This window comes from Notamacropus eugenii, chromosome 2, assembly GCF_028372415.1.
Source record: "Notamacropus eugenii isolate mMacEug1 chromosome 2, mMacEug1.pri_v2, whole genome shotgun sequence".
NCBI lineage: Eukaryota > Metazoa > Chordata > Mammalia > Diprotodontia > Macropodidae > Notamacropus > Notamacropus eugenii.
The window spans coordinates 67,693,713-67,719,505 of NC_092873.1; the positions used below are offsets into that span (position 1 = coordinate 67,693,713).

The following is a 25,793-nucleotide window of genomic DNA, read 5'->3' on the forward strand; positions in this document are numbered from 1 at the left end:
TCAGTGGCTCCAAGCAAAGTCTAATGTGCGACTCACAAAGGGAAAGGGCCCCCTTTTAACATCGGCCTGAACTGACCGATCTCACCACCAATCCATCTCTGCAGTGTTGTAACAGACTGAAGGTGGAAGGTTCAACCGGAAACCTACTTGAGTTGTTGCTGGCTGTTTCGTAAAAGTCTGCCTGGACGCTTACTTTCCATGGTCCAGGCTCTGAGAAAGTCAGCAGACGGGAAACAGCAGTCCAGGAAAGTTGGCAAGGTCATGGCCTAGAAGAGGAGACAACATTCCCCCTCAATGTTAACAAGCAGCCCTCTTCCAAAAGCTCTTACTTATCATTGGCAATGATGGGGACGGGAGGCAGAGTGTGCCTGCCAGGGCACAGCCCCCAACAGGGAAGAAGGAACTGGCTTTTGGTGAATCTGAATTCACTTGCACCAAGCTCGTTTCAGAAACTGATGTGTGTGTGAAGGAAGCAGGTCAGCCCCTCCTACAACTAGGAGAGGAGGAAGGGAGGCCTGTCCCAAGCTGTATCGGTGCAGACGTGAGGCTGAGGGGGCTGCCCCCTTCTCTGAGGCCCAAGTCCTACTGTGCACTCCTTCACACAGGAATTTCACAAATGGTCGGGCTCTCTCAAGCTACAGGAATGAAAGGAGGAAGCACTGTCTTTGCCCTACGCTGCTCTGTTCTACTGTGAGACTGCCACAGGTCATGGGCTGGCTGGCCTTGATAAAGCCAAATGACTGACAGCCACCATGTGTTCCGGGAGACCACGCTTTCTTCTGAAGAGAATGATCAGATGTTTAGCTCTACCAGCTGCCTACCTAACCAATTCTCTCCCAAGAAGCCTCGGCCTAGGGTCTAGTCTGGCCTCCTAACAGAAGGGACTATTGTCCTGTGAGAATGATCAGGCCTTTTGGACAAGAATGCCCTGTCTGAGAAGAGGACATACAGTAGGAATAAAGGTGCAATCTTACACTTGGATCCACAAAAGGACAAGACAGGACTGATATGTCTGGAGCCAAAAGAGCTAACACCAAAAGAGCAGTGACCAAAGGGGCAGGGCCTCACAGGAGAAAGGTGCTTCTGACGTCCCAGGCACTCCATTTTAGGAAGGACACAAATAAACCAGAGCCCCTAATGGGATGATCAGTTGCTGACTGGCTGGGAGCCTGCCAGAGAGAAGGCTGAGGGAGGAGCTGACAGGGAACCTTGTGTCTCAGAAGGGCTGCCCCAAGACAAGGGATACTTTAAATACTTCTCAGCCTCTGGTGCAAAGGGTGGGCTGGGCAAAGACACAGATTTGAGTTTAATATAAGGAAAGATGTCCTGGCCATCAAAACTACTGAGAAGCAGGAGGGGGCCAGGCTTTGAGAAAAGACTGGATGGCCATGTACTCCTGGAGCAGCAGTGGAGAGGATCCACAGTCAGGGACAGGCTGACACCTGGGGCTGATCTACCTGGCTCACCCAGGTCAAAACAGTTACCATCAGCCTTTGAAAAGTACAAGAACCACATGTCAGAGAGGAAAGGAGATGGCTTCCAAATACCCCAGGAGAACACTAGGCTTGCCTGGCATCTGCTGACAATGACTAAGGCTCTGGCTCAGACAGAAGGGTCGCAGGCTGGCAGCTGAAGGAACCCTACCCCAGGAAATGCCCATGCCTATGCTTATGCCCTGATCACAGCACATCTCAGGGGAAAGGTGAGGAAGGGCCGACTGACCACAGAACCCTTGAAATACACTGAGAAACAGCCTGACCTGACTCTTGAGATCCTCCACAGAAGCCTCTTCGGAGATTTCAACGTCCCCCACAAAAGTAAAGGGAATTTCAGGCTGGACATCTCTATGCAGATCTGGACACACGGCAAATTAAAAACAGGTTATCTACAGGGATAACATTTTGGGCTGCATTTCCAAGAATGGCAGGATGGGAGTCTGACTCCATCCTAACTACATTACCTGGAAGGGTAAATGGCTACACAATGAGAGAGACAGAAGTGAAACAATGAAAAACAAGAAAGTTGTAAGAAAAATGAGAAAATGCTTCTGGGAGGGTAAGTGGGGAAGGGAAACAGCTTCCCTGTTCAGAGAATACTTCTTCCCTATGTCACCTTAAAAAACTGCCGTGTTTGCCTTTTCCATCAATGTTCCCAAGAATGGAAAAGGAAATCCTAAAAGTTGACTACCTGGCCCCCAGTAACACAGGAGTAATGGGCACTTCCACACGGGCCTCTTCAGGCTTTGAAGACAATGATGCATCAGAGAAAAGTGGGTTTGGTTTTTAAGACCACAGGGCTGGCTTCTGGCCAGCCTGCTCACTGCCTCATTGATGTGACTTTGAGCAAGATGGCCCCTGACAAGGAGGCACACCCCCAAGGGAGTGACTGGGAGACCCTGGCCTAAAAGAGAGTACTGCAGGGAAGGAGGGAAGGAGGGAAGGAGGGAAGCAGGAAGTGGGGAGGCTTAGCTTCAGGGAGGATGTGACAGGATGCCTTCTCAGGGAGAGTGGAGCCCAGGACACAATGCTCACGAACCCTCACTGTCTGCATCTATTCAATGGCACCAATGACCCATCTTCAGGACCAATCTCAAAGGTTCTGTTGGGTAGCCCCTGTGAAGGCACTTGGAGAACACAATTATATAAATATCACCTAGTATTAACTAACTGGAAGCCCTGCCTGCCCGCCCACCCAAAAAAAGGATTTTATACATGGTTTGTAAACTACAGACCTGTGGGCCCTTCCCAAATACTGCTAATTAACTTTTCTACTAACTTTTAAAGGCTAACTTTTAAAGAAACGACCACACTGGTCTCCATATCCAGCTGCCATCACTTCTAGTGCTGCAATCCCATTCAGACTTACCGCCTCCTTCAGGGGTGGTTCTCAAAGTCTCCACCTGGTAAGTGATGTGGTTCACTTGGTCCTGGGAGTTCTCCTGCCATCCAGAGGGAACTGATGGATGGTACCACCAGATAGGCACTTTTAGGAAACCCTGAAGATTGAAACCTATTTCTCAACTATTACAAGGGAAATGAATTCAAATGAGCTCAGAATCAATGCAATACCTGTCCTAGCCAGGGCCATCCCAGAATCCTCCCAGGCTGTGCACAATCCATCCAAGGTTCCCCACTGTTCATCTGGCCCAAATGGGATAGAGTCACCCACTCTATTTTTCCCAGAGAGATAGAAGCCCAGCAGGCGTTCCCACATGTCCTGCCTCCAGGCCTTCTAAACTTCGCCCCATCCTCTGACCTCCTGATGCAACCTGCATGCCCTCCTCTGCCTCAGCCTTAGCACTTCCTGTTCTGTGTTGTCACCCTTACAGAGGGCATAAGGGTGTCCTTGAACAAAGGCCCGTGTCTGGCTGTTTGGCATAAGACTTGGCACACAGTCAGCCTGCAGATGAAAGCCTTCAGATTCACACGTCCATGTTCTTTTTAGGTCTAGGAAGCTGGCATAATGTGCTCACCATTTTAAACCAAAACATCATTACTCATTAAAGAAACATGAAAAAACAGCACAAGTTGGCCAGGATGGTACTAAAGAAAACCAGTTTTTAAACTTTTTAAAACTCAATAGTAAATTAAACATGCCTAGTATAAACAAGATTTGGGGAAGAATGTTCAAAATACTAAAATGAGTAACTTGTTCTTAGGCACACACCAATACCCTGTAAAAAACCATTCCTAATATTAAAATGGGCCCATTACAGAGAACAATTTTTTAATCCATTTAGACAATCTCTTTGAGGGTTTTTAAAAGGAGCAAAAAGTAGTTAGTTAGCCTTGCTGAGCTTTCGAGAACCGACAGAGAGCCCTTGGAGGTCAAGCCTCCCCCTGCTTCCCATGGGCCTTGGCCCAGCCAGGAAGAACAAATGCTAGTGCCCTGGAGGGACGTTAGTCATACCATCTGATGGGCAGCAGTGCTCCCAGCAATGATGCCCTGCCCTCCCCAGGCAAGTGCCAACCTCCCTCCCTCCCTTCTCTCTCTCTCACATCTTTACGCCTCCCCTTGCTCCCTCCCTCAGCCCTTTCCTATCTCCTTCCCTTCCTCTGTGCCTTTCTCCCTCCTTTACCCATTTCCTCTTCACTCCCTCCCTCCTTCACTCATTCATTCCTTAACTTACTCCTTCACTTGCTCCCTCCCTCATTCAATGAAATCAATCTCTTCAGTTGCAGTATCTTACCTTGGGTGGGAGCTTCCCTTCAGATAAGACCAAGGTATCTCCACTGATGATCATAAGCTCACTCAGGGAAGCATTCTAGGGGCAGAGAACAGATTCTGTTGTGGTGTCTGGGTTATCAGGACCTTTGCAGCAAACACTGACAAGGATAAACCAACATTCAATCAGCAGATTGGTGGTTGTGGTGGTTTCAGAATCTACTGTATCCCTGGGAATAGAGATGGAAAAGCTTAAGAAAGGGATCCTGCCCTCCAGGAGCTTAGGCTCTGGTTAAGCAGACAAGATTCATGGACATGAGAAGACAGCATGGAGCTGGGAGCCAAATGTTGTTGCGGCAGGCTGCCCCATAAGAGCCCAAGTGGTCAGGGAGGCTTTGAGAAAGGGAATGGAGGAGGGGCAGGGGGTGCAATGTGGATACGTGCCAGGGAGAAGGGAAGGCCATTTAGGCCTCAGGAAGCACATGAGCAAAGGCACAGGGGCAGAGAAGGAGCATGGGCCATTGGGGGGATCATTACTTTTCCTTCACTAGGGAAGAATGCCATGCTAAGGGCCAGTAAAAGTACTCCTCCAGGATGTTGGAGAACAAGTCTGGAGTTTCAAAAGTCAAGTAGAGGAATTAATAAACTGGCCACCCATAAGACCTTTGCAAATGGGGTTTACAGAAGATCAGTCTGGCTTAGATACAGGAGCAGCTTGAGGCAGCAATAGCAGATGAGAGACTGCAATAGTGTGAGTGCCCAAGACGGATGACGATCCATCTGGACTGGGATAGTGACCATGGTCAGGAGGAAGGGGTGACTAGCAGGAATATTTTATAGGAAAAAATGAAAAAGAACTGATGGGAAGGTACAGATGGGAGCTGAGAAAAGAAGAAAGGTTCAACAGCGACTGAAATGTCTAAGCTGGAGTCTCTCATGTCACTGTTAGAAACTGGACAGGTGGCAATGGAAGTCTGTTGTTGGGCTGCTTGTTGGGTTGTTTCAAGGTGGGAGGTAAGGCATAAACAAGGCCAATTTTACACAGCCTGACACTAAGGGAACACCAAGACATTAAAGGAGACATTTTCAATAGACAGCTGGACATTTGAGGAGACAGGACAGGAGACAGACACAGGAATCAACAACATGGAGGTGACAAACAAGAGCATGGGAGCCTCTCGAGTCAGGATAAAATATCCCTATAATACAGGTGGGGGTCCTGGCAGAGCAGCCTCAGGACCTGGTCCCTTTACTCCTCTGGGGAATGGGAGTCAACATGGCTCTGCCTCAGGGAGACTTGGTGCTCTTACCCAACAATGCCAGAGCAAGGTGTTTGGGCACTGGTTATCTTAAGAACTTATTTCCCTTTCAGTGGGTCATCTTCATTGGACTAGACTAACAGGATAAGTAAAGCAGAAGATGGACAGCGAAGGCTGGGGAGGATGGTAACACTTCTTACGTCCCAGTGTGAATGGCAAGCTAGGTTTCTGGGCCCTAATATGGGTGCATCATCAACCTAAGGACCCCAAAAAAACAAGCTAATTTCTTAAGGTGCCTTAAGGAGTTTGAGAAGACCCAAGTGTCCAGCATGGCCAGCTCCAGCCTCTGTGGCCTACTAGATGAAATGATCATGCTTCCCATGCTCCAGGACTGATAAGACATTCATTCTACCAGCTCATCAAGGATCATATGAAATAATCTGTAAAGCCGTTACCACAGTGCCTGCCACACAGTAGGAGCTTAATAAATGCTTGCTCCCTTGCCCCTCCCCAAACATCTCCTGCCTTTCTGGGTCTAGGACCAAGATGGCCATCCATGTCCAAAGGAAGCTTAGGACAGCTGACTGAGGTTCTCACTGATATAACTGCCATCACAAAGGGAGCTCTTTGGAATTCTCTACATCACGCAGTTTCTAGAATACTCCAAAGTTTCTCTAGTCCTAAGCATCTCTAAAACCATGAACCACCAAATCTGAGAGACAGGAGGAGCCTTAGAGGTCAGCTTTGAAAACATAAAGTACTACAGCAATCAATTAGTCTGATTAGTATAATTAAATCCAAAATGTAATTTTACAGATAAGAAAGCAGGCTAGGAGACGTCAGGGGAAACATCCAAGGTCACCTGGTCAGTGAGAGGCCAAGCCACGAGGATCCTGCCTGCTGACGACCACCCCCATGCCAGTGGAGCAGCTCCCATTCATGGGGAGGGTGAGTTTATACTTGTATCATGGAGTACAAGACAGTTAACCATTCGGGGAAATAAAAATTAATTAGAAAAACATCTTACTTCCTCATTTAAAGGTTCTCCAACTTCAAAGCACCAATCGACTTTTCGCAAATGCCATGAGTCACCTATGACGAAATAAAAATCTGGATGAAGGAATTCTAAAGAGTCATAAATTACAAGGACGTTCATCAAGATGCAGCACAAACGGGGTGACGTGTGAGGGAGGCGTGTGAGGGAGGCGGGAGCCAAGGGCGCCAGCTGTGGTGCAGATGGACGCAGCCTGCCCTTGGCTAGACTGTCAAAGGCATCATCTTTCCTCCAACATGAATAGGGAGTAGAAAGATTATGTACGTATCCTCCTGGTACTTAATTCAGCCCCCTTCATGGGGAGTTTCAGGCCTCTGATCAAACACCACATATGCATGCTATAAAAATGAATGAATTCTATGTGAATGGACATAAAGAATGAAGGTATATCAAGTCACTGGGGACAGACAAGAGGCAAAACAGGAGGAAGAACCAAAGATGGGGAAGGGGGCAAAGTGGCTGAGGCTCCTGGACAACAGCCAGGAGCAGCTTTGGTTGGCACTGGGGTCTTGAAGGAATCTGCTCATGGCCAATAAAAGGCACTGAGTTCAACTCCGTGAGAAGAGCAAAGGAGGAAAGTTATCCCAAAGCAGGAGGCAGAGTTGGGACACAAAGCACTGGGTAAGATGGTCTGAGCACAGGATTTGGATTTCTGGGCTGAGGTTAAAAATAAAGTAACAGTAAATTCTTGGACGGGGATGAACTCTATATAGCAAGGACCAGGTAACGCCTATGTGTCTGTTTTATGAACATGGCCATGGAGGATTTAAAAAGAAAATGGAAGATGAGGGGAAAATTGCCAGCATGAGCCATGCCAAACACCAAAGAGAGATGCAGGTCTAACACTAGGAGAAGAATGCCCACGAGAAGGGAAATGGGTATTTCCAGGAGACAAGACCCTGATTAAAACCGTGGTCTCAGAGATCACTACACCACGAAAAACAAAGTAAACCAGATCTCCTGACACAAGAAGGGAATTTGAGCTCGGAGACAACATCAAGATATGGAGAGATGGGTTTGAGGCGGGCATCCAGTCAGCCTGCTATAGGAAGAAAACACTGCAGCATGTGGAAAAGAGTCCAGGACTCTGAATCAACCAACAAGCACTTAGGAAGTGACTACTCAGATTAAAGACCAAAAAAGCATCAATCCCTGCCTTCCAAGTGCTTTCATCCTGCCAGAGCCCTGACACTTAGGGGCTGTGTCATCAGTCACAAGCCACAATTTCAGAGGGTCAGTGAGCTCACCCGTAAAATGGGAAAAAATATGCCCCAGAGTACTCACCTCACAGGCTGGTGTGAAAAACAAAGGGAATCACCTCTGGGAAGTGCTAGAGGGACGTCAGCCATTGTAATGCCATCAACGTCGTCATTAACATATGAAAAATCCAGACACCAGCCGAGGGAAATGAAGAACATTTACTGAGGATAAATGGAAGGAGAAAGACAACACAGGGACAAAGAGGGAATCTGGGGACCACAGACACCAGCACTGAGCCCAGGAAGAACTTGAGACGACAGCCACGTGGACTGCTGCGGCACAGCAGCTCTCCTAAGTGGAGCAGATGCTCAATCTCAAACCTGCCTTCACAAACATTTTATTCTTCAAAAGACAACACAAGTGACACTCGCCTCTGCCCCTTTGGACCTGACTGACCACTGAGGATGGCCTGGCTGCTGCAGTAGGAAGAGTGGGGTCTTAGGGGAGATGACTGTGCCATTCAAAAACAGCTGAGCCAACACACCAGCTCAAGAAAGCATGAAGGGTGACTTCCCAAAGAGATACTGCTCCCTGCCCCTTCCTATCAATCAATGCCATCCTCACCTACCCCACGTCCACAGGCCACTTACCTCTCCTCCTTTCTTGGGGCTACTGCCAACAAACTTCTCTCCCATAAATGACCTCTCACATGCCAGGCCACCAGGAAACTAGCATCTGGCTTTTCATGGTATCTTCCAAGCCCTCTGGCCACCCCACCAGCTCTGTGGCATCTGATTGGCAATCTTCATCCTCATGAAGTCTCCACAGTATCTAATCCTGCTCACCAACCCCACCTCCTGCTCAGCACTCCCCACTCCCATGAGCTCTGGATCTTTGTTTAAAAAGATAAATAAAATGGATTGCATTTCAATACACCTGGTTTCCTCTGTAATCTCATGTACTTTATGCATTTAAAAAGAAGATTCTGAGAAGACAGGGATCCACAGACAATTCCAGATCTGCTGCCCAAGGCGGGGGCCTGAACATACAAAAAGGCAAAAAAGTTCTGTCCTAACCCGACTGATTCTTCCCTTATTTTCACGATGAAATTCTCTCCTGGTTCTCCTTAAACCTTCTGGCTGCTCTTTCTTCTGCGTCTGAGCTCTTGTGGGGAGGTGTACCCCAAAGGTCTCTATCTTGGTTCTTGTTTCTCTTGGTGACCTCAAGCCCTCCTGTGAGTTCACCTATGAAGCTCCTATTTATAAACACAACCCAAGTTTTCCTTGCATGCTCCAGTCAGACTTCCCTAAGTCTACTGAACATCTCCCAACAGATGCCCCCAAAGAAGCGACCTCCTGTCCCAAACAAAATTCTTCCCTCATCCTCATTTCCTTGTTCTATTGGGGACACTCCCATTTATCCTCTCAGCAAGGCCTCTTCCTTCTCCTCACACCTCCCATCCAATCAGAGTCTCCCACATCTGCCATCTTCTCTCCACTTATCCAGACGTCACGCCAGCACAGGCCGTTGTTACCTCTTGCCTGGACAACAGAGTTCTAACTGATGACCCTGACTCAAATCTTTCCCCTTTCCAACATACCCATCAGAGTTGTCCAAGGGAAAGTCGTAAAGGAAGTCATAAAGCATGTTACCCATGCTCAAAAACCTCAAGGGCTCTTTCCTTCTTGCCCTTCCCAATCAGACTCCAGTCTAACATTGCAGACTTATTACACCATCTTTCCCCGGATGTACTTGACTTCCTGGGAGTACTAGTCACTCCTGTTATTAATGTTCCTGCTCCTACCTCACCACATCCCCTTGAAAGGCAGAGTGCAAATGAAACATCATGACCCTCAGCTGCTCGTGCCCCCCAATTACCCTGGACACATTTAAATTCATTTTTTCGTGGGCACACCAGCTCCCCCCCACCCACCCACCCAGTTGGCTCTTCTTATCTTCAGCATCTGGAACCAAGCATGTGACTGAGAAGTGTTTGCTGACTAGAAAGCTGGGGAGGAGATCATGATCAAAAGTCCTACAGGACAAATTAACCCACACAGAAACTAGTGACAAAAACCAAGAAACTCAAGTGGATGCATAAGGAATTCACAAACAAAGAGAAATTCTTAAAGCCCTGAAGAGCAGCTAGAAGTGATTGAGGACAAATCCCTAAGACATGTGGCAGTCTTGTAAAGGCATCCGTCAGGCCTGCCCATGGTCCAAATATACTGAGACTGAAGAAAGAAGCTGGCAGGGGGGAGGGAACCACAAAGATCCATGATGGAGAAAGGGCAGAGTGACGCAACTCTGCCTCTATCCATCTGAAGTTGAAAAGATGTGTCAAAAATGGTTAACAAGGCACTGAAATCTTGAATTCAATTATCAGGGAGTTCCAGTGGCCAGGTCAGGGCTCTGAAGGACTGGCAGACAGGACTGTTAAACTATCATCTCAGACAATGGAAAGGCCACACAACTGGAGATGGGTAAACACTGCCTTAACTTTTTAAAGAAATAGAGTTTAGACCAATACAGACTGGCCATCTTGCCTTTCATTCTGGCAAGGCCTTCTCTCCCAACATCAGCCAGTCACCAACATGGCCACACTTCCAGCTCTACCATTCCAACTTCCCCAAAACTTTATTCCAAGGCTACTTCTCTCCCTAAACGTATCTTTTACCTTTGGTCCCTGAACTATCCCTACTGTCCCAATGCAGCTACCTCAGTTCACCTTCAGCTAACCTCATGGATTCCTGGTCCTTGGTCTCTGGTCAGCCAGTTCTCATGGCAGATGCCCTCTCTTCAAGAAGAGATGAATGTTCATAAAGATTTCATATGGACAAAAAAGGAGGCACAAGGGATGAAAGGTATGGATTCCCCTGGTCACCAATTGGGAGTATTACCACAGTCAAAGAAACAGTGATGTTCTTTAGGCATTAATCCTCTCTGTCCTGTTCTAGAACTAAAAAATGTGAATGGGATAAAAATCACACCATCCAGTAGATCCACCACCTACAAATTAAGGAACATAATGAGAGTGCCATCAACACTTGGCCCTCAACAGTTCCAAGCACGGCAATAGAGACAGAAACGGCAATAAAGGAAACAAAGATGGGACGATAGTGGCCCAGTGAGAGCTGCGCTAACCAAGTATGTTTAGAAATCAGGGCTAGAGGTGACATGATGGGCTGACATACAAAGAGCATGCAGGAAAGGGAGGATACCAAAGGGGTAAAGACATTAGTAAGAGAACGTCAATGACTTCCCGCCCACAGGCCTACTTGCTTATCTCCACAAAATCCTTCTGTCCCTCATCTCCACCTGGGTCAAAAGTAACCTTCATGAGGGTTATTGTTAGGGAGCAAGAGGCTTTTGCGACAATGGGCCAGCATCCTGACCACTTCCCAATTAACTTAAAAGGCCATTTTACAATAATAAGAGAAAGGTGAAGCAAGGATGCCCATCAGAACAACTATTCTTCAATACTGTACTCAAAATTCTAGCTATAGCAATAAGAAGAACTGAAGGAATTAGAACAGGCAATGAGGAAACAAAACTTTACCTCTTTGCAGATGATATGATGGTATAATTAGAGAATCAATTAAAAAACTAGTTTAAACAATGAACAACTTCAGCCAAGTTGCAGGATATAAATCATCAGCATTTCTATAGGCTACCAACAAAATCCGATAGGGAGAGAAAGAGAAATTTCATTTAAATAACTACTACAGACAATATTGAGTTTGTCCTTTATTCTTATCATCAAGATGATGACATGACTTGCAGTTGACTTTGATTTGGGTGAGGGAGGGCTGTGCAAGGCCACCAACCTCACTTTTATCTCCTGAGCCATCTGGGTCCAGGGGTCTGATATTCATCATATATTTGGGAGTCTACCTGCCAAGACAAACCCAAGAACTGTATGAACATAATTACAAAATACTTTTCACACAAATAAAGTGGCCTAACCATACCAGATATCAATCTTTATTATATGGCAGTAATCATCAAAACAATCTGCTACTGGCTAAGAAATAGAATGGAGAATTAGTGGAACAGATAAGGCACACAAGACACACAAGTAAATGACCACTATAGGTAGTGCAGTGGATACAACCCTAGGCCTAGAGTCAGGAAAACGCATCATCCTGAGTTCAAATCTGGCCTCAGACCCTCAGTAGCAGTGTGACTCTGCACAAGTCACACAACCCTATTTGCCTCAGTTTCCTCATCTGTAAAATGAACCAGAGAAGAAAACAGCAAATTATTTTGCCAAGAAAACTCCAAATGGGATCACAAGAGTTGGACATGGCTGAAAGGATTCAACAACAAATTACCATTTGAACTAGAGTTTAATAAACCCCTTAATTCAAGCTTTTACAGTAAGAACTCAGCCATTTAACCATTTAAACGAAGTTGCTGAGAAAACTGGAAAGCAATTTGGCAGAAACCAGTCATAGATCAACATCTCACACCATATACCAAGATAAGGTCAAAATGGAGAAATGGTTTATACATAAAGGGTCATATCATAATTAGGGGAACATGGAAAAATGTGTTTTTCATATCTATGGATAAGGAGAGAGTTTATGACCAAACAAGAGATAAAGGAGATTACAGGAAGTAAAACAGATAATTTTGATTACATGAAATTAAAAAGCTTTTGGCACAAACAAAACTAATGCAGTCAAAGCTAGATGAAAAACAGGAAACTGAGGGAAATTTTTCCAACAAGTTTCTTTGATAAAGGCCTCATTTCAAAAATGTATAGGGTACTGAATCATAGTCATAAAAATAAGTCATTCCCCAATTGATAAATGGGCATATGATGTGAACAGGAAGTTTTTCAAAAGAAGAAATCAAAACTATCAACAGTCACATGAAAATTTCTCTAAATCACAACTGATTACAGAAATGTAAATTAAAACCACTCTGAGACAGTGCCTCACACTTATCAGATAGACTAACATGACAGAAAAGGAAAATGACAAATGCTAGAGGGGAATGCAGAACAACTAGGACAGTAATGCACCAGTGATGGAGCCACAAATTCCTCCAGCCATGCCAGAGAAGAGTTTGGAACTCAGCCCAAAGGGCTAGAGAACAGTGCAGATCCTCTGATTCAGCAATATCACTACTAGATCTGTATCCTAAAGAGATCAAAGGAAAGGAAAAAGGACCTATTTGTACAAAAATATTCATAGTAGTTCTTTTGGTGGTGGCAAAGAATTGGAAATTGAGAGAACTTCCAATTAATTAATTGGGGAATGGCTAATATGATTGTGATGGAAGATGATTTTCCTATAAGAAATGATGAGCAGGACAGTTTCAGAAAAACCTGGGAGAACTCATACAAACTGATGCAAAGTGAAGTTATCAGAGCCCGGAGAACACTACACAGTAATACTGTAAGGATGATCAACTATGAAAGACTTTGCTCCTCTGATCAAGACAATGATCTAAGACAACTGCAAATGACCTATGATAGAAAATGCTCTCCATCTCCAGAGATGCAGACTGAAGCATTCTGTTTTTGAAGTATGACTCTTTGTCTTTGCTATTTTGTATTTCCTTCTGCAACACTGCTAACATGGAAATATGCTTTGCAGGACCTCATGTGTATTGTCAAAATCAAATTGTTTACGTTCTCAAGGAGGGGGTTAGGGCAGGAGGGAAAAAGAATCTGGAACTTTACTTTTTTCTTAATGGTAGTTATTTTTACAGGTAATTGGGAAATAATGAAACAAATAAAAATAATTTTTAACAGAAAGAAAAATAAATCAAGTAGCCTACTGTGTTGCTGTACATTACTGAGCCATGTAATATGATTATCTCCAATGAACTAAGACTGCAGGGTCACCCAGAGGGCAATGGCAATGGGCATATGGGGTGTAGCCCCACAGAGCCAATTGGGAGCTTTGGAGAACAAGAGTCAAGGGTACCATCAAAGAATGTATGAAGAAAAACTGAGCGGTCTTGGGGGCCCCTAGGACACTAGGCAGGTCCTTACTGCTTCCCTGGGCCCTCTGGCCCTTCAGGCTCTCAGCCCTAACCCTGCCCTCCACTCTCACACTAGAAGCACAAAGCCCCATGGCATGAGACTCTCAGACCAGGCCTCAGACTGGCCTCTTCTGCTCCTCCTGCTTCATGGTCATCATCACCTCATTCCATGGGACAGGCAGCAAGGAGCTGTTTAACCTCATTCTTTTCCCTCAATCCTAAAGGTCCTTAATTTTCCCCCAAATAACATCTATCTACTGGGTGCCTTTCATTTTCAAGGAGTCCAAAGAGGGTGTAGCCACATTGCCCACCAGGAGTGCAGGAAACAGGCCCAAAGGTCCCAGAGGTTTATTTTGTGGGAAGGTAGTAAACCATGCTGCACATCATCCCAGTCACTGACCTTGCAGATCAGCTTTCTCCAGCATCTTCTTCAAACACTAAGTGAAAAAAAGCACAGAAAAATTATGCTCCAGGTTAGTGGAATCCTCTGAAGACCTGGCTGACCTTCACAGCAGGCCCACCTTCCTGAATGGGCAAAATCCACACCCAGGCAGCTGCACCTGGGCCTTGGCCACTTCTAGCCATCTAGGACCTCTGACCCAGGTGCCTCCCTGCTGGGAAGGCCAGTGTACTCCCCATGGTCTCAGGGCACAGAGGGCCCAGGTTCTCCTCAGGGTGGGAATGCTGTTACTTACTTCACTAACAGAGATGGTTGATTCTACGATGATCTCCATTGTCAGGCTGGACTCCAAGTCACTGCCCACCGTGAAAAACAGGAAGAGCTGGAAAAGGCCAACAAGCTGAGGTGAGGGGCTCCCAGGGCCATCAATCCAGTTGGATCTCAGCACATTGCCCTTTCAGGGGATGATCAATTTGTGACGTGAAACCCTGACCTCCCAGAAAAGCGAACTGGCAGCCAATGGTCTTTCCCCAGACCTCATGGACCCTGGAATGGGGAAGGCAACCCCCTGGAAATCCCAGAATGAGACCCAGTCCTAAAAGGATCCCAAGACAAGTCTGGTGACCTGGGTAGGGGGCAGAACACAGGGATGCTAACAACCCCCTATTCAAGTTGAGAAAAACAGTTCAAATGGATGCAGCAGAATCAAGGGGACGCTGTAAGCTCAGACCACTGACATTCCCCAGGAGAGATAAAGGGCCAGGTGGATATGCTCCCCTAAAGGCTCATGCTGTCTGGCTGGCCACAAGAATGCCTCCCCACCCCCACCCCATCGCACACACACACAGAGAATACACATATACACATGGTTATGCACACACACACACATGCTTTCACAAAGAGATGCACATGCACAAGCACACACACATACGCATCACACACTTGCAGACTGCACACACACACACATACACACACACACACCACACCCAATGCCACAGGGTCAGGACCTCTGGGCAATGCCATATTACGGTCTCAGCATCCAGGCTGTGTTACCTGGGAGGAAGTTGGAGCTTTGCCACGACACAGCCCCAACAAACTACCCATCTCCATCTCTGCTTCAGCCACGGTGTAATGCTCGGGCACTGCAAAGGACATCAACGGACACAGTGAGCAAGCTGTGACCCTGGCCTCAGGCCCTACTTAGGACTCACGAGACAGAGCCAGAAGGAGCCCTGAGGTCAGTGGGCTCCAGGAGCCTCTCCAGGACGCTTAGCTGGGGCAGAGCCGGAGGCCCAGGGTCCTTTGCCAAAATCTCATTACTGAATGGCAGAGGATATGAAAGACTCAAGGGAGCAGCATCTGGCTCAATTCACCCACAAGCTAAGGAAGGAGCTCTTCAGCGAGGGCACTGAGCTCAGCCTGGCCTGGCCTTCAGGAGGCTGAGCCTCTCAGCAGACTGCCAGGCAGAGGCATAGGTACCCGATGGTCGAGGGCAGGAAGGAGGATGTTCAGGACAGTCCAAAGCCTCCTGTGTCCCACAATTCCCACGTCTGTCCACGTCTGGCTTGGGCCCAGAGTCAGGAAGGGGGACAGCCTGCCTGTCCTCGGCAGAGGCAGCGGCAGGGGTGACTCAGTCCAGATTGGCCTCAGTGAGAGGCGCCTTCCTTACACTGCCAATAGGAATCTGAGAGTCAGACCCAGGGCAATGAGAGACATGAAGCTGGAGGAAAAGCACCTGGGAGGAGGGACCAGAAAGGCTTGGAAGGCACAGTGCAGAGCAGGGCCTGAAAGAGGACGTCCCCAAAAAGAAAGGAGTGACAGTGTGTACATGCGTGCTTGCATGTGTACGTGTTATACACAGACATGTATGCATACGTGCCCACCTGCCCTCACACTCTATGGAATTGCCTAGGGGAGGCCCAGAGTCAATAGGTGGCCCACTGGATTGGAGGTCAAAGGTCCAATTAACAGAGGGGGCGGCAAATTAGGTTTGATTCAGATCACGGAGGTCTGCGGGAACTTGTGCTTTCTTCTATCAGGACAGACTTTGGGCCAGGAGAGGTCAGTGTGAGCTAGCTGAAAGGAGCGCACACAAGCGAGCCAACAGCCCCTAAGAGCCCAGTGCTCCTACTCAGCCTTCCTCAGTGACAGTGAAGCCTTTGGCAGACTGGGTCATGGATCTTAGCGTCACTTTGCGCAGACCTCTCTGGAAGTCAAATGAGGCACACAGGCAGGGACTCTTCTGCTCACCCCCATAGGAGGAGCTTGAGGAAGTCACACCAAAGTCCCATTCATCCCCATGCAGAAAGGACTGAGCATGCCAGAGACAGAGCCTAAGTGCAGCCGGCCTGTCCCCTGATCCCTGAGGACACCAGGAACAACCAAAGCAAGAAAGCTCAGGAAAATCAAGTAAGCACGGCGGACGGTGTGCTAGATTTGAACTCGGCAAGAACCGAGTGCACATTCTACTTCTGAAGCTTGTCTCCTCTACTAAAAGGGGCTGGACTCCACAGCTGGTGGAGGGTCCCACAAGTTACCAAAGACTCAGCCAAACTACCCTCTACCCTCCATGAGGGCAGCCACGGGGCCAGGCTACGGCAAATGATAAGCAACCTACCTGGAGAAAGAAGCTGCCCATGTCGATCGATCAGCCTCAAGCAGCTGTTATTAACTGAAGACAGACAGAGCGTAAAAACACAGGTCAACAGTGAGAAAATCAGAAAACCCATCTGGGAGGAGCCCCCCGCATTCTGGGTTATACTGGTGGGTCCCAACGTACTTCTGGAGAGCTCCTAGCCATTCGCTGTTCAGAGCACACTCCAATCACCTCTGGGGTCCTTCCTGGTTTTACTTTCATCTCTGCATCTGTCAGAATCCCCCCTCCTTCCTGAAATACATTTGGTTTTACTAATATCTAAAAATGCACCTACCCAGCTCCTCCTGCAACCCCAATTCCTTGATGGCTTTGATTCTAATGTCCAACAGCATCTGAAATAGAAAAACACATGAATGAATGACTGGGCATAACCAGGCACCCTGGGCCACACGGGGTCACTAGGAGGCAAGACGCCAAGTAGGGGAGCACAAGTGCATATGAAATGAGTGCTTGGTCATAGTTCTCAGCCCAGCTGTAAACTACAAAAGTTATCCTATCTCAAAGGGCTCTTGCTCTGAAATTTGGGCTTCTACCAATCCAGGACTCTACCCCCTGGGCCAGCATCAAAACTCAGAGTGTACTAAGAAACTCCCTTTAATCAAGGACTAAGGAATTAATGTTAAAAGATAAAAAAATGTTCAAAGTTTTTGTGATCCCAAACCAAAGAAAACAGACTTGTAAACTAGGGAGTTTGTGAAACTGATTTTTAAGTGGAGAGAGAGAAAAGACACATCAACTCAAGAGAATCTTCCAGTTTTAGAGCCCAGAAACCAAAGAAGCTGGCTCACCCCCAGTCCCTCCCCCACCCAACCCCCATTTTACAGATAAGGAAGAAGGACTGGAAGTGACCTTAGAGATTATCTCATTGAACCCTTCCACTGCAAGATGGGGAAACTGAGACTCAGGAAGTTGTTTTGGAAACCAGCTCTGCCCAGCGCTTCCTGTGGCCTCTACTGAGGGGTCCTGCTATGGAGTGCTCTCTCCTGGAAAGCCCTCCCACTGTATGGGAAGGATTGTGAAGGAAACAAGTCCTAAGAAAACAGGGCCTAGCTAGTCTACACAAATCCTGGACAAATCAAAGGTTTTCTGAAAAATATTTCTTCCAAGAAGGATTGGTTTTGCAAGGATTTGGGGGAATAAGAGTCAGAGTTAATATGAAAAGGAAACCCAAAACAATCCACTTTGTGAGCCTTACAAATGGACTGGCTTTCAACAGGTCTCCAAGTCTGAATTTGCCCTTTTCCCCCTAAACCCAAGAAATCATGAAATATTTGATGATTCATCAAATAGAGAGAAGACTTCTTGAAATTCATGAATTCAGTTTGTTAAAACCAGATGAACGAAGAAACATCTCTAAGTGACCAGGGAACTCCAAAACTCTGGATTTTACATTTTGAAAACTAGGGGCCAAATATTTTCTGGAAAATTCTAAGAATAGGGAAAGGAGCTTTTCGAATGGGAACACTTTTGAAGACAAGCCCACTTGCATGACTTTGCTAGCTTGCTTATTCAGCCTGAGATGTGGTGCAAGGATAGGGCTGAGACATGCGCTGAGTGGTCCCAGACCTGTAACTCTCTAAAATGGGGGGGCTGGCTCCCCGAGATCTTCTTTACTCACCGTTTCAATCGTCGCAGAAACTTTCACTTGCTGCTCCTCAGAATCCGCCTGGCACATATTTCTCACCTGCATCCAGTTAAAGTTGCTCAGAGAATTCATCTGTCTGCTTCCGGCCATCACCAAGCTGCAGGCACGGGGACAGATTCACCAAGTGACACTTTCATTCTCAGCCTCTACACAAGTAACGTTAAATGTTCTTATAAAAATGAGTCCACCATATTCCCATAAGCACTGCCTTCAGCCAAAAGAAAACAAAAATGCTCGTCCTTAAAAGGAAAACCTGTGTCTCTACAGAGAGGATGTGGCTCGGGGGCTCAGTGACCCCCTTTGGGGGCTCCATCTTCCACCCCAGCACAGAGCCTCTCCTTGGCACACCCATGGCCTCATCTTCCTCTGTCTCCCATCTACGCATCACAACGACACCCAGTCTCTGTGAGATGAGATAAATAAGTGCCCTGTGAAATGATATCTCTTTCTGACTTTCTATCTACCAAAAAGCAAACCAAAAGGCTGTCTGCTCAAGAGAACTCTGCTTTCTGCCTCCTTTAGGCTGCCAACCACCATGTTCAACTTTCCATCACCCTCAAGCCAGCATTCTGTGGCTCTTTTCCCCTTCAGAGTCAAACTCCCAGGAAAGATCATCTGCTCTCATAGCCTGCCCTTCATTCCTCAACCTCTATTCAAACTGCCCTGCCAGGTGGCCAACGATCTCTCGGCAGGAAACGGGACACTTTCTTCTGAGCCCTCAGCCTTCTCGCCAGCCCCTCAGCCCCCCACCATCTGACACTATTGACTACTCCTCTCAGGGAGGCTTTCCTGAAACCACTCTTTGCTGATTCTCCTGATCCATGGCTGGCTGCTTCAGCATCAGATAATCCCCCATGTCTGATCTCATGAGTGGTGTCCCCCAGCGCTCTGGGGTCTGGGTCCTTCTCTCTCCCCAAACATTAGCTCCACTTCTAATGCCCTTGCTGCTACAGACACCTCCACCAATTCTATCCCCAGATAGGATGCCACCTCAGGTCATCTTCTACACCTTCTTCACCTCCCTCAGTCAAGCCTATCTGCTGTCAACTCTCCTCAGTGCCCACCTGGATTATCTCAGCAGCCTCTCTGTGCAGCTGCTACGTGGCCATTCTTCAAGTCTCACCTGGCCATGCCCCAAGCCAAGAAGACCTTTCCATGCTCAATCTGGCTCCTGCCTGACTCCATTCCTACACTCTGTGTTCGAGACACACTGGGCTCTCTGCTGTTCCTCATGCACAAATGTCCATCTCCCACGCCTTTGCACAGAGTGTCCTCTGTGCCAGGTATGCTCTCCCTCCTCACCTCTGACCCTCAGGAATGCCATCTTCTCTCAAGGTTGAGCTCAAGTTCCACCTTCTACATGAGGTGTCCTCATCCTCCTACATCTGTGTCTTCTTCACAGTCCTGGAAAATACTCTGTGCTTGTTCACTTGGGCTCGTGTCTTTTCTGCCCAGTGCCTGGCCTACTGTGTGCGCAATCCCCAGCAGAATGAATGAACCATCCAACTTGAGCTATCCAGCAACTTCCTGCTGTTTTACTTTACTTTACTTTATTTCCTTCCTGGTTTTACTGACTGTGAGAACTGCCATACTGGGAACTTCCAAGTCAGGTTATCAGTGAGATGGAGGAATAGGATGAACCTTCAGCAATGCTCCAAAACTCCCCCAAAGAATGATAGCCAAGATGCCAAGAAGCTTAACAAGCCTGTAGTCTTAGAACCCAGTGGTAGATGATGCTAACTCCAAAGTCTCTCACTTAGCACTCCCTATCCTTGCCACCAGGGCCAGGGTTTAACAAGGCAGCACTAGCCTGGGCTCTGGGATGCACTCAGCAGTGGCAACAACAGGTAGACTAAAATCCGTTCAGCCACCTGTGATGAAGGGGGAGATACAGGAAGGTGGGCCTGCACTGAGCCTGGAGCAGCTGTGCTCAGTCAGAGAACTATGGAACTGAGGAAAAAGGGACAGGTCACATGAGCATGTGGAACTCCAGTGCCAGGCCTGAAGGGGTCAGGCCAGCCATCCCCCACCAACTGAGGTCAGTGAAAAGTGAATCCCCCATGAGGAAAGAGGCTAAGCTGTAGTTTTGAGGCCCACCATCCAAGAGTCACCAAGTAGGAAGCCACTAAAGAACAAAGGAAGAAAAGATTTAAAAACCCAGAGCACAAGCAGAAAAGTCAAGAGTAAAGGGGAGCTGGCTACCAAGGAATCCCGACCTGCAGATGTCCTTTAATGAGCAGAGAGACCCAACCCTCAGTGCCACAGAAGACTGTGAGGATCCTCAAAAGAACATCAAACTACAGTCAGGGGCTTCCAAACAGCTCAAGAGAAAAATCTGAATCTTGAAAGCCATTCCATAGGAACAAATCTGCAGAACTCCTGAACCAGGGTTGGTGAGTCTCTTCAAAGACATGAACAAGAACAAATGGGCATGCAGCTCCACAGAAGGGGAGGACCCTCTAGAAGAAGAGAGGCAAAGAGGGTCCACGGTCTCCCTACCCGGGACAGAGAGATGCTGGAGTCAGGCTGTGGAGGGACAAGGGGCTACCCTGCCTTTCAGGAGGATGTGACCAGTCCAGTGACACAAAACTCTCCTCCACTCACCAAAAACTACCAGAATAAACAGAGCACATTCACCAAAGCAAAGGGGCTCAAGTCACAAGCAAGGCTGACACACCATGCCAACCTGCACCATCATGGGCACTAAAAGGAAAGAATTACCCAAAGCATTCCTACATAAAAAACCCAGGCAGGAGCAGAGAGTCGCAGCTGCAATCACCCATGCAACAGGAGCACAAAAAGGGTGAACAAAAACAACCAAGAAAACACAAGGGAGGAAATAACTTAACCCATTTCTACAGAATATTAAAAGAAAAAGGGGAAAATACAGAACTGGACAACTTACTAGAGAAATTAGATCTAAAAGATTTAGGGTACCTTCTGAATGAGACTGAAGACTATGTACACTTCTCAGCACCACGTGGAACTTTTACAAAAACTAACCACTTTTCAGGGCACAGAAATCTTGCAAACAATGAGAAAAAGCAGAAACAGTAGACACATCTTTTACAGACCATCATGCAATAAAAAGAGCATGTGGCTCAGGAAGTACAAACAAAACACAGAGTCCTGAATAAAGACTTAACAATGAAATGCTAAATAACAAGTGGGTCAAAGACGAAATTAGTAATTATGTGAGTAGTATTAATAAAACAATAATATAATGTCAAAATAAATGAAAATAACAATATAAATAGAAATACAATCATGTAAGAGACAACACTGATGATGAAACCACATAATAAAATTTCTGGGATGCAGGTAAAGCAATCCTGGGGGAGGGGGTGAATGATATCTCTAAAAACATACATTTAACAAAACAGAAAAACTTTTAGTCAACCTAATTAAAAACAAGGATAGAAAAATCAAATCAACAAAATAGCAAGTGATCAAACTGAAATCATAATAAAACCAGAAGAAAAAAGATCAGAACCAGTAAACACAATTCTATGCTACCAAAATCAAGAACACCAAAGGAATGGAGGACTACATAAAAAAACCAAAAAAAAACCCAAACCAACAGAAGACCTAACAGAGATCCTAAATAATCCAATTTCACTACAGAAATAGAACTTTAGATCTAAGGAACTATCAAAGGAAAAAACTCTTAGTCCTGACTGACGCACAGAAAACATTAAGAATGAAAGTGTTCTATCCAGCTTCTTTTGAGGTAAATACAGAGCTGATGCCTAAACCGCAAGAGCATAAAGGAAAACTAGGAAGGAAAATTGAAAATTTTTAAACAGAATCCCATCAAACAGACTAGAGCAACTTTTTAAAGAAACTGCTCATTCATCAAGACCAAATGGATGTTAGACCCAGGACACAAGGGTAGCATGCCAATCTCAAGATTAGCTCAACAGTTTCAGAAAAGGTCTAGGACAAAGTACAAATCCTTTTTTGCTAAAAACATACAAACCTCAAAGCACACACCCAAAGAAACATTTTGGTTTTTTAATATAAAGAATATCTGCGTAAAACAAAAACTTCTATACAATGAGGAAACATGAAGAAGCTTCCCAGTAAATATAAGAGCAAGGCAAGGATGCCCACTCTCCCTGTCATTATTTCAAACACCATTCTAGAAATTCCAGCAACACCAAAAGGAAAAGAGAAAAGAATTAAAGGTATAAAGCTAGGCAAAGAGAGGACCAAACTATCGCTATACAGTGATAACATGATGCTTTATTTAGCAAATCCTAGGCAATCAGCAGTTACTGAGACAATAGGTTCTGCAAAGTTACAGGTTAAAAAAAATGCCACAAAAATCAACAGTATTAAATCCAAGAGGCAAGAAAGGGAAATCCCATTCAAAACAACTTCAAAATGTAGAAAGTATTTGGAAATCAATTTACCAAAGTACATTCAATACTAGTTTCAATTACAAAGTGCTCCTTAAGGAAATAAAGAATGCTTTACATAGCTAGAGGAATATTCAATGTGCATGCCTGGGACATACCAATACAATAAAAATGAAAAGACTACCAAAGTTAACTTACAGTTTTAATGCTACAATAATCAAACTATCAAAGGAATACTTTACAGAACTCAATAAAATGGCAACAAAACTCATTTGGAAAAACAGTAGATCTGGATTATCAAGGGAAATTATAAAAAGAGGGAGGAATAAAGAGGAACAGCACTTCCACATGTCAAACCATATTATAAAGCAGCAGCCATTCGGTTAAAATACAGGGAAACAAATAAATGGAACAAACTAGACAAGGGTCGGAGATGAAGGGTCTTGTTTGTGGAACAGCCAGGAGAATTAAAAATAAGAGAACCCAGTAACAAATGTTTAATAAATCTGAAAACATAAATGAGTTAAGAGAGGATATTTCCCATTTGATGAGAAATGCTGGAGTGACTAGAAAGCAGTTTGACAAGAAACTGGAATGAGAGCAACATCTTATGCCATATTCCACAAGAAATTCCAAGGATCCATGGCCTGAATATGAAAGATCACACTATTAAAAAATGAGAAGAGAAACTGATCATAGGCCTCTCATATCTCTGGAGAAATGAGTTCTTTACCAAAGGTAATCACAATGGTAATACAGGTAATTGTGCTTACATGAAACTGAAAAGCTGCTCAACCAAATTAATGCATCCAAGATAAAAAAAGGAGTCAAATGTGGAAAAAAAAAATCTTTGCATCAAACTTTTCAGATACAGGTTTAGCAGCCAAGGAAACTAACAGATACACAGATACCTGGACCTGTGCCCAAGCATACATACATTTGACCAAAAGACACACCTCAAGAGATATGGGGGAGGACAGCGGGTATCAATGGATCTAGAAAAATGGTTCTCAAAAAAAAAAAAAAAACGTTAACAACTGTGGGAAAGAATGCCCCAACCACCAATGCAAAATATGTCAATATAACCCTAAGGGTTCACCTCCCACCCACACCACAAAACTATCCAAAGTGAACACTGCAAAATAAATCATTCAATCAATACTTATCAAATGCCTACTATGGGCCAGGCTCAGGCCCTGCCCTCAAGGAGCTCAAACAAATAGGCAATAATGAGCAAGAGAGAAAGGCACCAGAATCAGCAGGGGATGGGAAAGGCTTCCTGTAGAAGGTGGGACTTTAGTGGGGACTTAAAGGAAGCCAGGAAGGTCAGGAACAGAGGACGGAGAGAGTGTTTCAGCGATAGAGGACAACCAGAGAAAATGCCCAGAGATGGAGAATCTTGTTCATGGAACAGCCAGGAGGCCAGTTAGTGGATCAGGAAGTGAGGGACAGTAAGGTGTAAGAAGACTGGAAAGGAGGAAGATGGGCAATAAAGGGCTTTGAAGCCCATTCAGAGCATTTCATATTTGATCCCGGAGGAAAGAGGGAGTCAATGGAGTTTACTAAGTAGGGGGTGACATGGTCAGACCTGCACTTTAGGAAAATCCCTTTGGTGGCTGAATGAAGGATGGATGGAGTAGAGAGAGCCTAGAGGCAAGCTCTCCATGACAACCCCACACTCATTCCCATGCCCCCCAGCAGCTACTGCAATAGTCCAGGTATGAGGAGGTAAGGGCCTGCACCAGGTTGGGGCCAGTGTCAAAGGAGAAAAGGGCAGGGGGTGTTTCGGAGATACTGCAAGAGGTGAAATTGACAGGCACTGGCACCATACTAATCATGGGGAGTGAAGAGTCCAGGATGACTACTGAGTTGGGAGTCTGAGGAATTGGGAGGATGGTGGTGTCCTCTGCACTAATAAGAAAGAGAAGAGGGGAGAGATTTTAGGAGGATAGAAAACAAGTTCTGTTTTGATCATATTGAGTCTAGGGTGTCTACTGGACATCAAGTTCAAGATGTCTGAAAGGCAATTGGACATGCAAGATTGGAGCTTGGCAGAGAGTTTGAGGCAGGAAGGGTAGATTTGAGAATCACCTCAACAGAGAGGGTAATTAAATCCATGGCAGCTGATGAGATCCCCAAGTGAAGCAGTAGAGAGGGAGAAGAGGGTCCAGGACAGAGCCCTGAAGGACATTTATGGTTAGAGGGTGTGACCTGGAGGAGAATACAGCAAAGGAGACAGACAAGGAGTGGTCAGAGAGGGAGGAGGAGAGCCAGGAGAGACTAGTGACCCAAAGCAGAGAGAGAAGAGTATCCAGGAGGAGAGAGTGACTCACAATGTCCAGGGTTGCAGAGAGGTCAGAGCATGAGGAATGAGAAAAGGCCACTAAGAGATCACTACTCAATCTGGAGAGAGCCGTTTCAGTGGAATGAGGAGGTCAGAAGCCAGACTGTAAGGGGTCTGGCGGAAGTAGAGGCAATTGGTATTGATACGCTTTTCTAGGAGTTTAGCCTAGAACGCAGAAGAAATGAAGAATGATAGTTGGCAAGGACAGAGGAGTTAAATGAGGGGCTTTTTCAGGATAGGGGAGACATAGGCATTCTGTAGGTGGCAGCAAAGGAGCCAATAGAGGAGAGACGGAAAGTGAAGAAGAGAGGGGGTATGAGAGAAGGTACAAGGAGCAATGGGATCACCTAAGCAGGTAGAATACTTGGCCTGGGTAAGGAGTGAGGCCACCTCATCGCATGAGACAATGGCTGGAGAGAATGACAGAAGGCACCTGAGTGGTAGGAGATGAGGAAGAGGAAAGAAGAAGTTCACGACCAATGGCCTCAGTTTTCCTGTAAAATACATGGCAAGGTTCTCAAATGAGAGAGAGGAAAGTGGTAGGAGATTTGAGGAGGGACGAGAAGTTAAGAGTGGGGCAGTGAGCTGATGAGGGAGGTATGGTAGGACTGCCTGGCAGCAGTGAGGGCCCAGCTGAGGTTGGGTAACATCAATCTGTAGAGGACCCAAGCAGAATGGTGGTGTAATTTTCTCCACTTTCAGGAGCAGGTGTA

The 25,793-nt window shown here is 46.2% G+C and overlaps 1 protein-coding gene and 1 long non-coding RNA gene across 9 annotated transcripts in view; one reads left to right on the forward strand and one right to left on the reverse strand.

Annotated features, from left to right (window-relative positions):
• USP40 (ubiquitin specific peptidase 40) overlaps window positions 1–25,793 on the reverse strand; it is a 58,645-nt gene that overhangs the window by 6,169 nt on the left and 26,683 nt on the right. For 7 of the 8 annotated variants that reach the window (XM_072640719.1, XM_072640717.1, XM_072640718.1 and 4 more), the window contains exons 17-27: window positions 18,349–18,472; window positions 17,005–17,062; window positions 16,692–16,745; window positions 15,128–15,216; window positions 14,370–14,456; window positions 14,075–14,111; window positions 6,451–6,515; window positions 4,190–4,264; window positions 2,866–2,995; window positions 1,760–1,854; window positions 148–266 (exon numbers count right to left, since the gene is read on the reverse strand). In XM_072640719.1, coding sequence (XP_072496820.1) covers window positions 148–266; window positions 1,760–1,854; window positions 2,866–2,995; window positions 4,190–4,264; window positions 6,451–6,515; window positions 14,075–14,111; window positions 14,370–14,456; window positions 15,128–15,216; window positions 16,692–16,745; window positions 17,005–17,062; window positions 18,349–18,472 — 933 coding nt within the window. Of the gene's footprint in view, window positions 1–147; window positions 267–1,759; window positions 1,855–2,865; window positions 2,996–4,189; window positions 4,265–4,289; window positions 4,326–6,450; window positions 6,516–14,074; window positions 14,112–14,369; window positions 14,457–15,127; window positions 15,217–16,691; window positions 16,746–17,004; window positions 17,063–18,348; window positions 18,473–25,793 lie in introns of those variants that run through there. The other variant, XM_072640722.1, reaches the window with a different exon arrangement.
• Window positions 6,098–7,154, forward strand: LOC140525372 (uncharacterized). The gene is made up of 3 exons (XR_011974021.1): window positions 6,098–6,160; window positions 6,240–6,371; window positions 6,465–7,154. It is a non-coding gene; the product is annotated as an uncharacterized lncRNA (long non-coding RNA).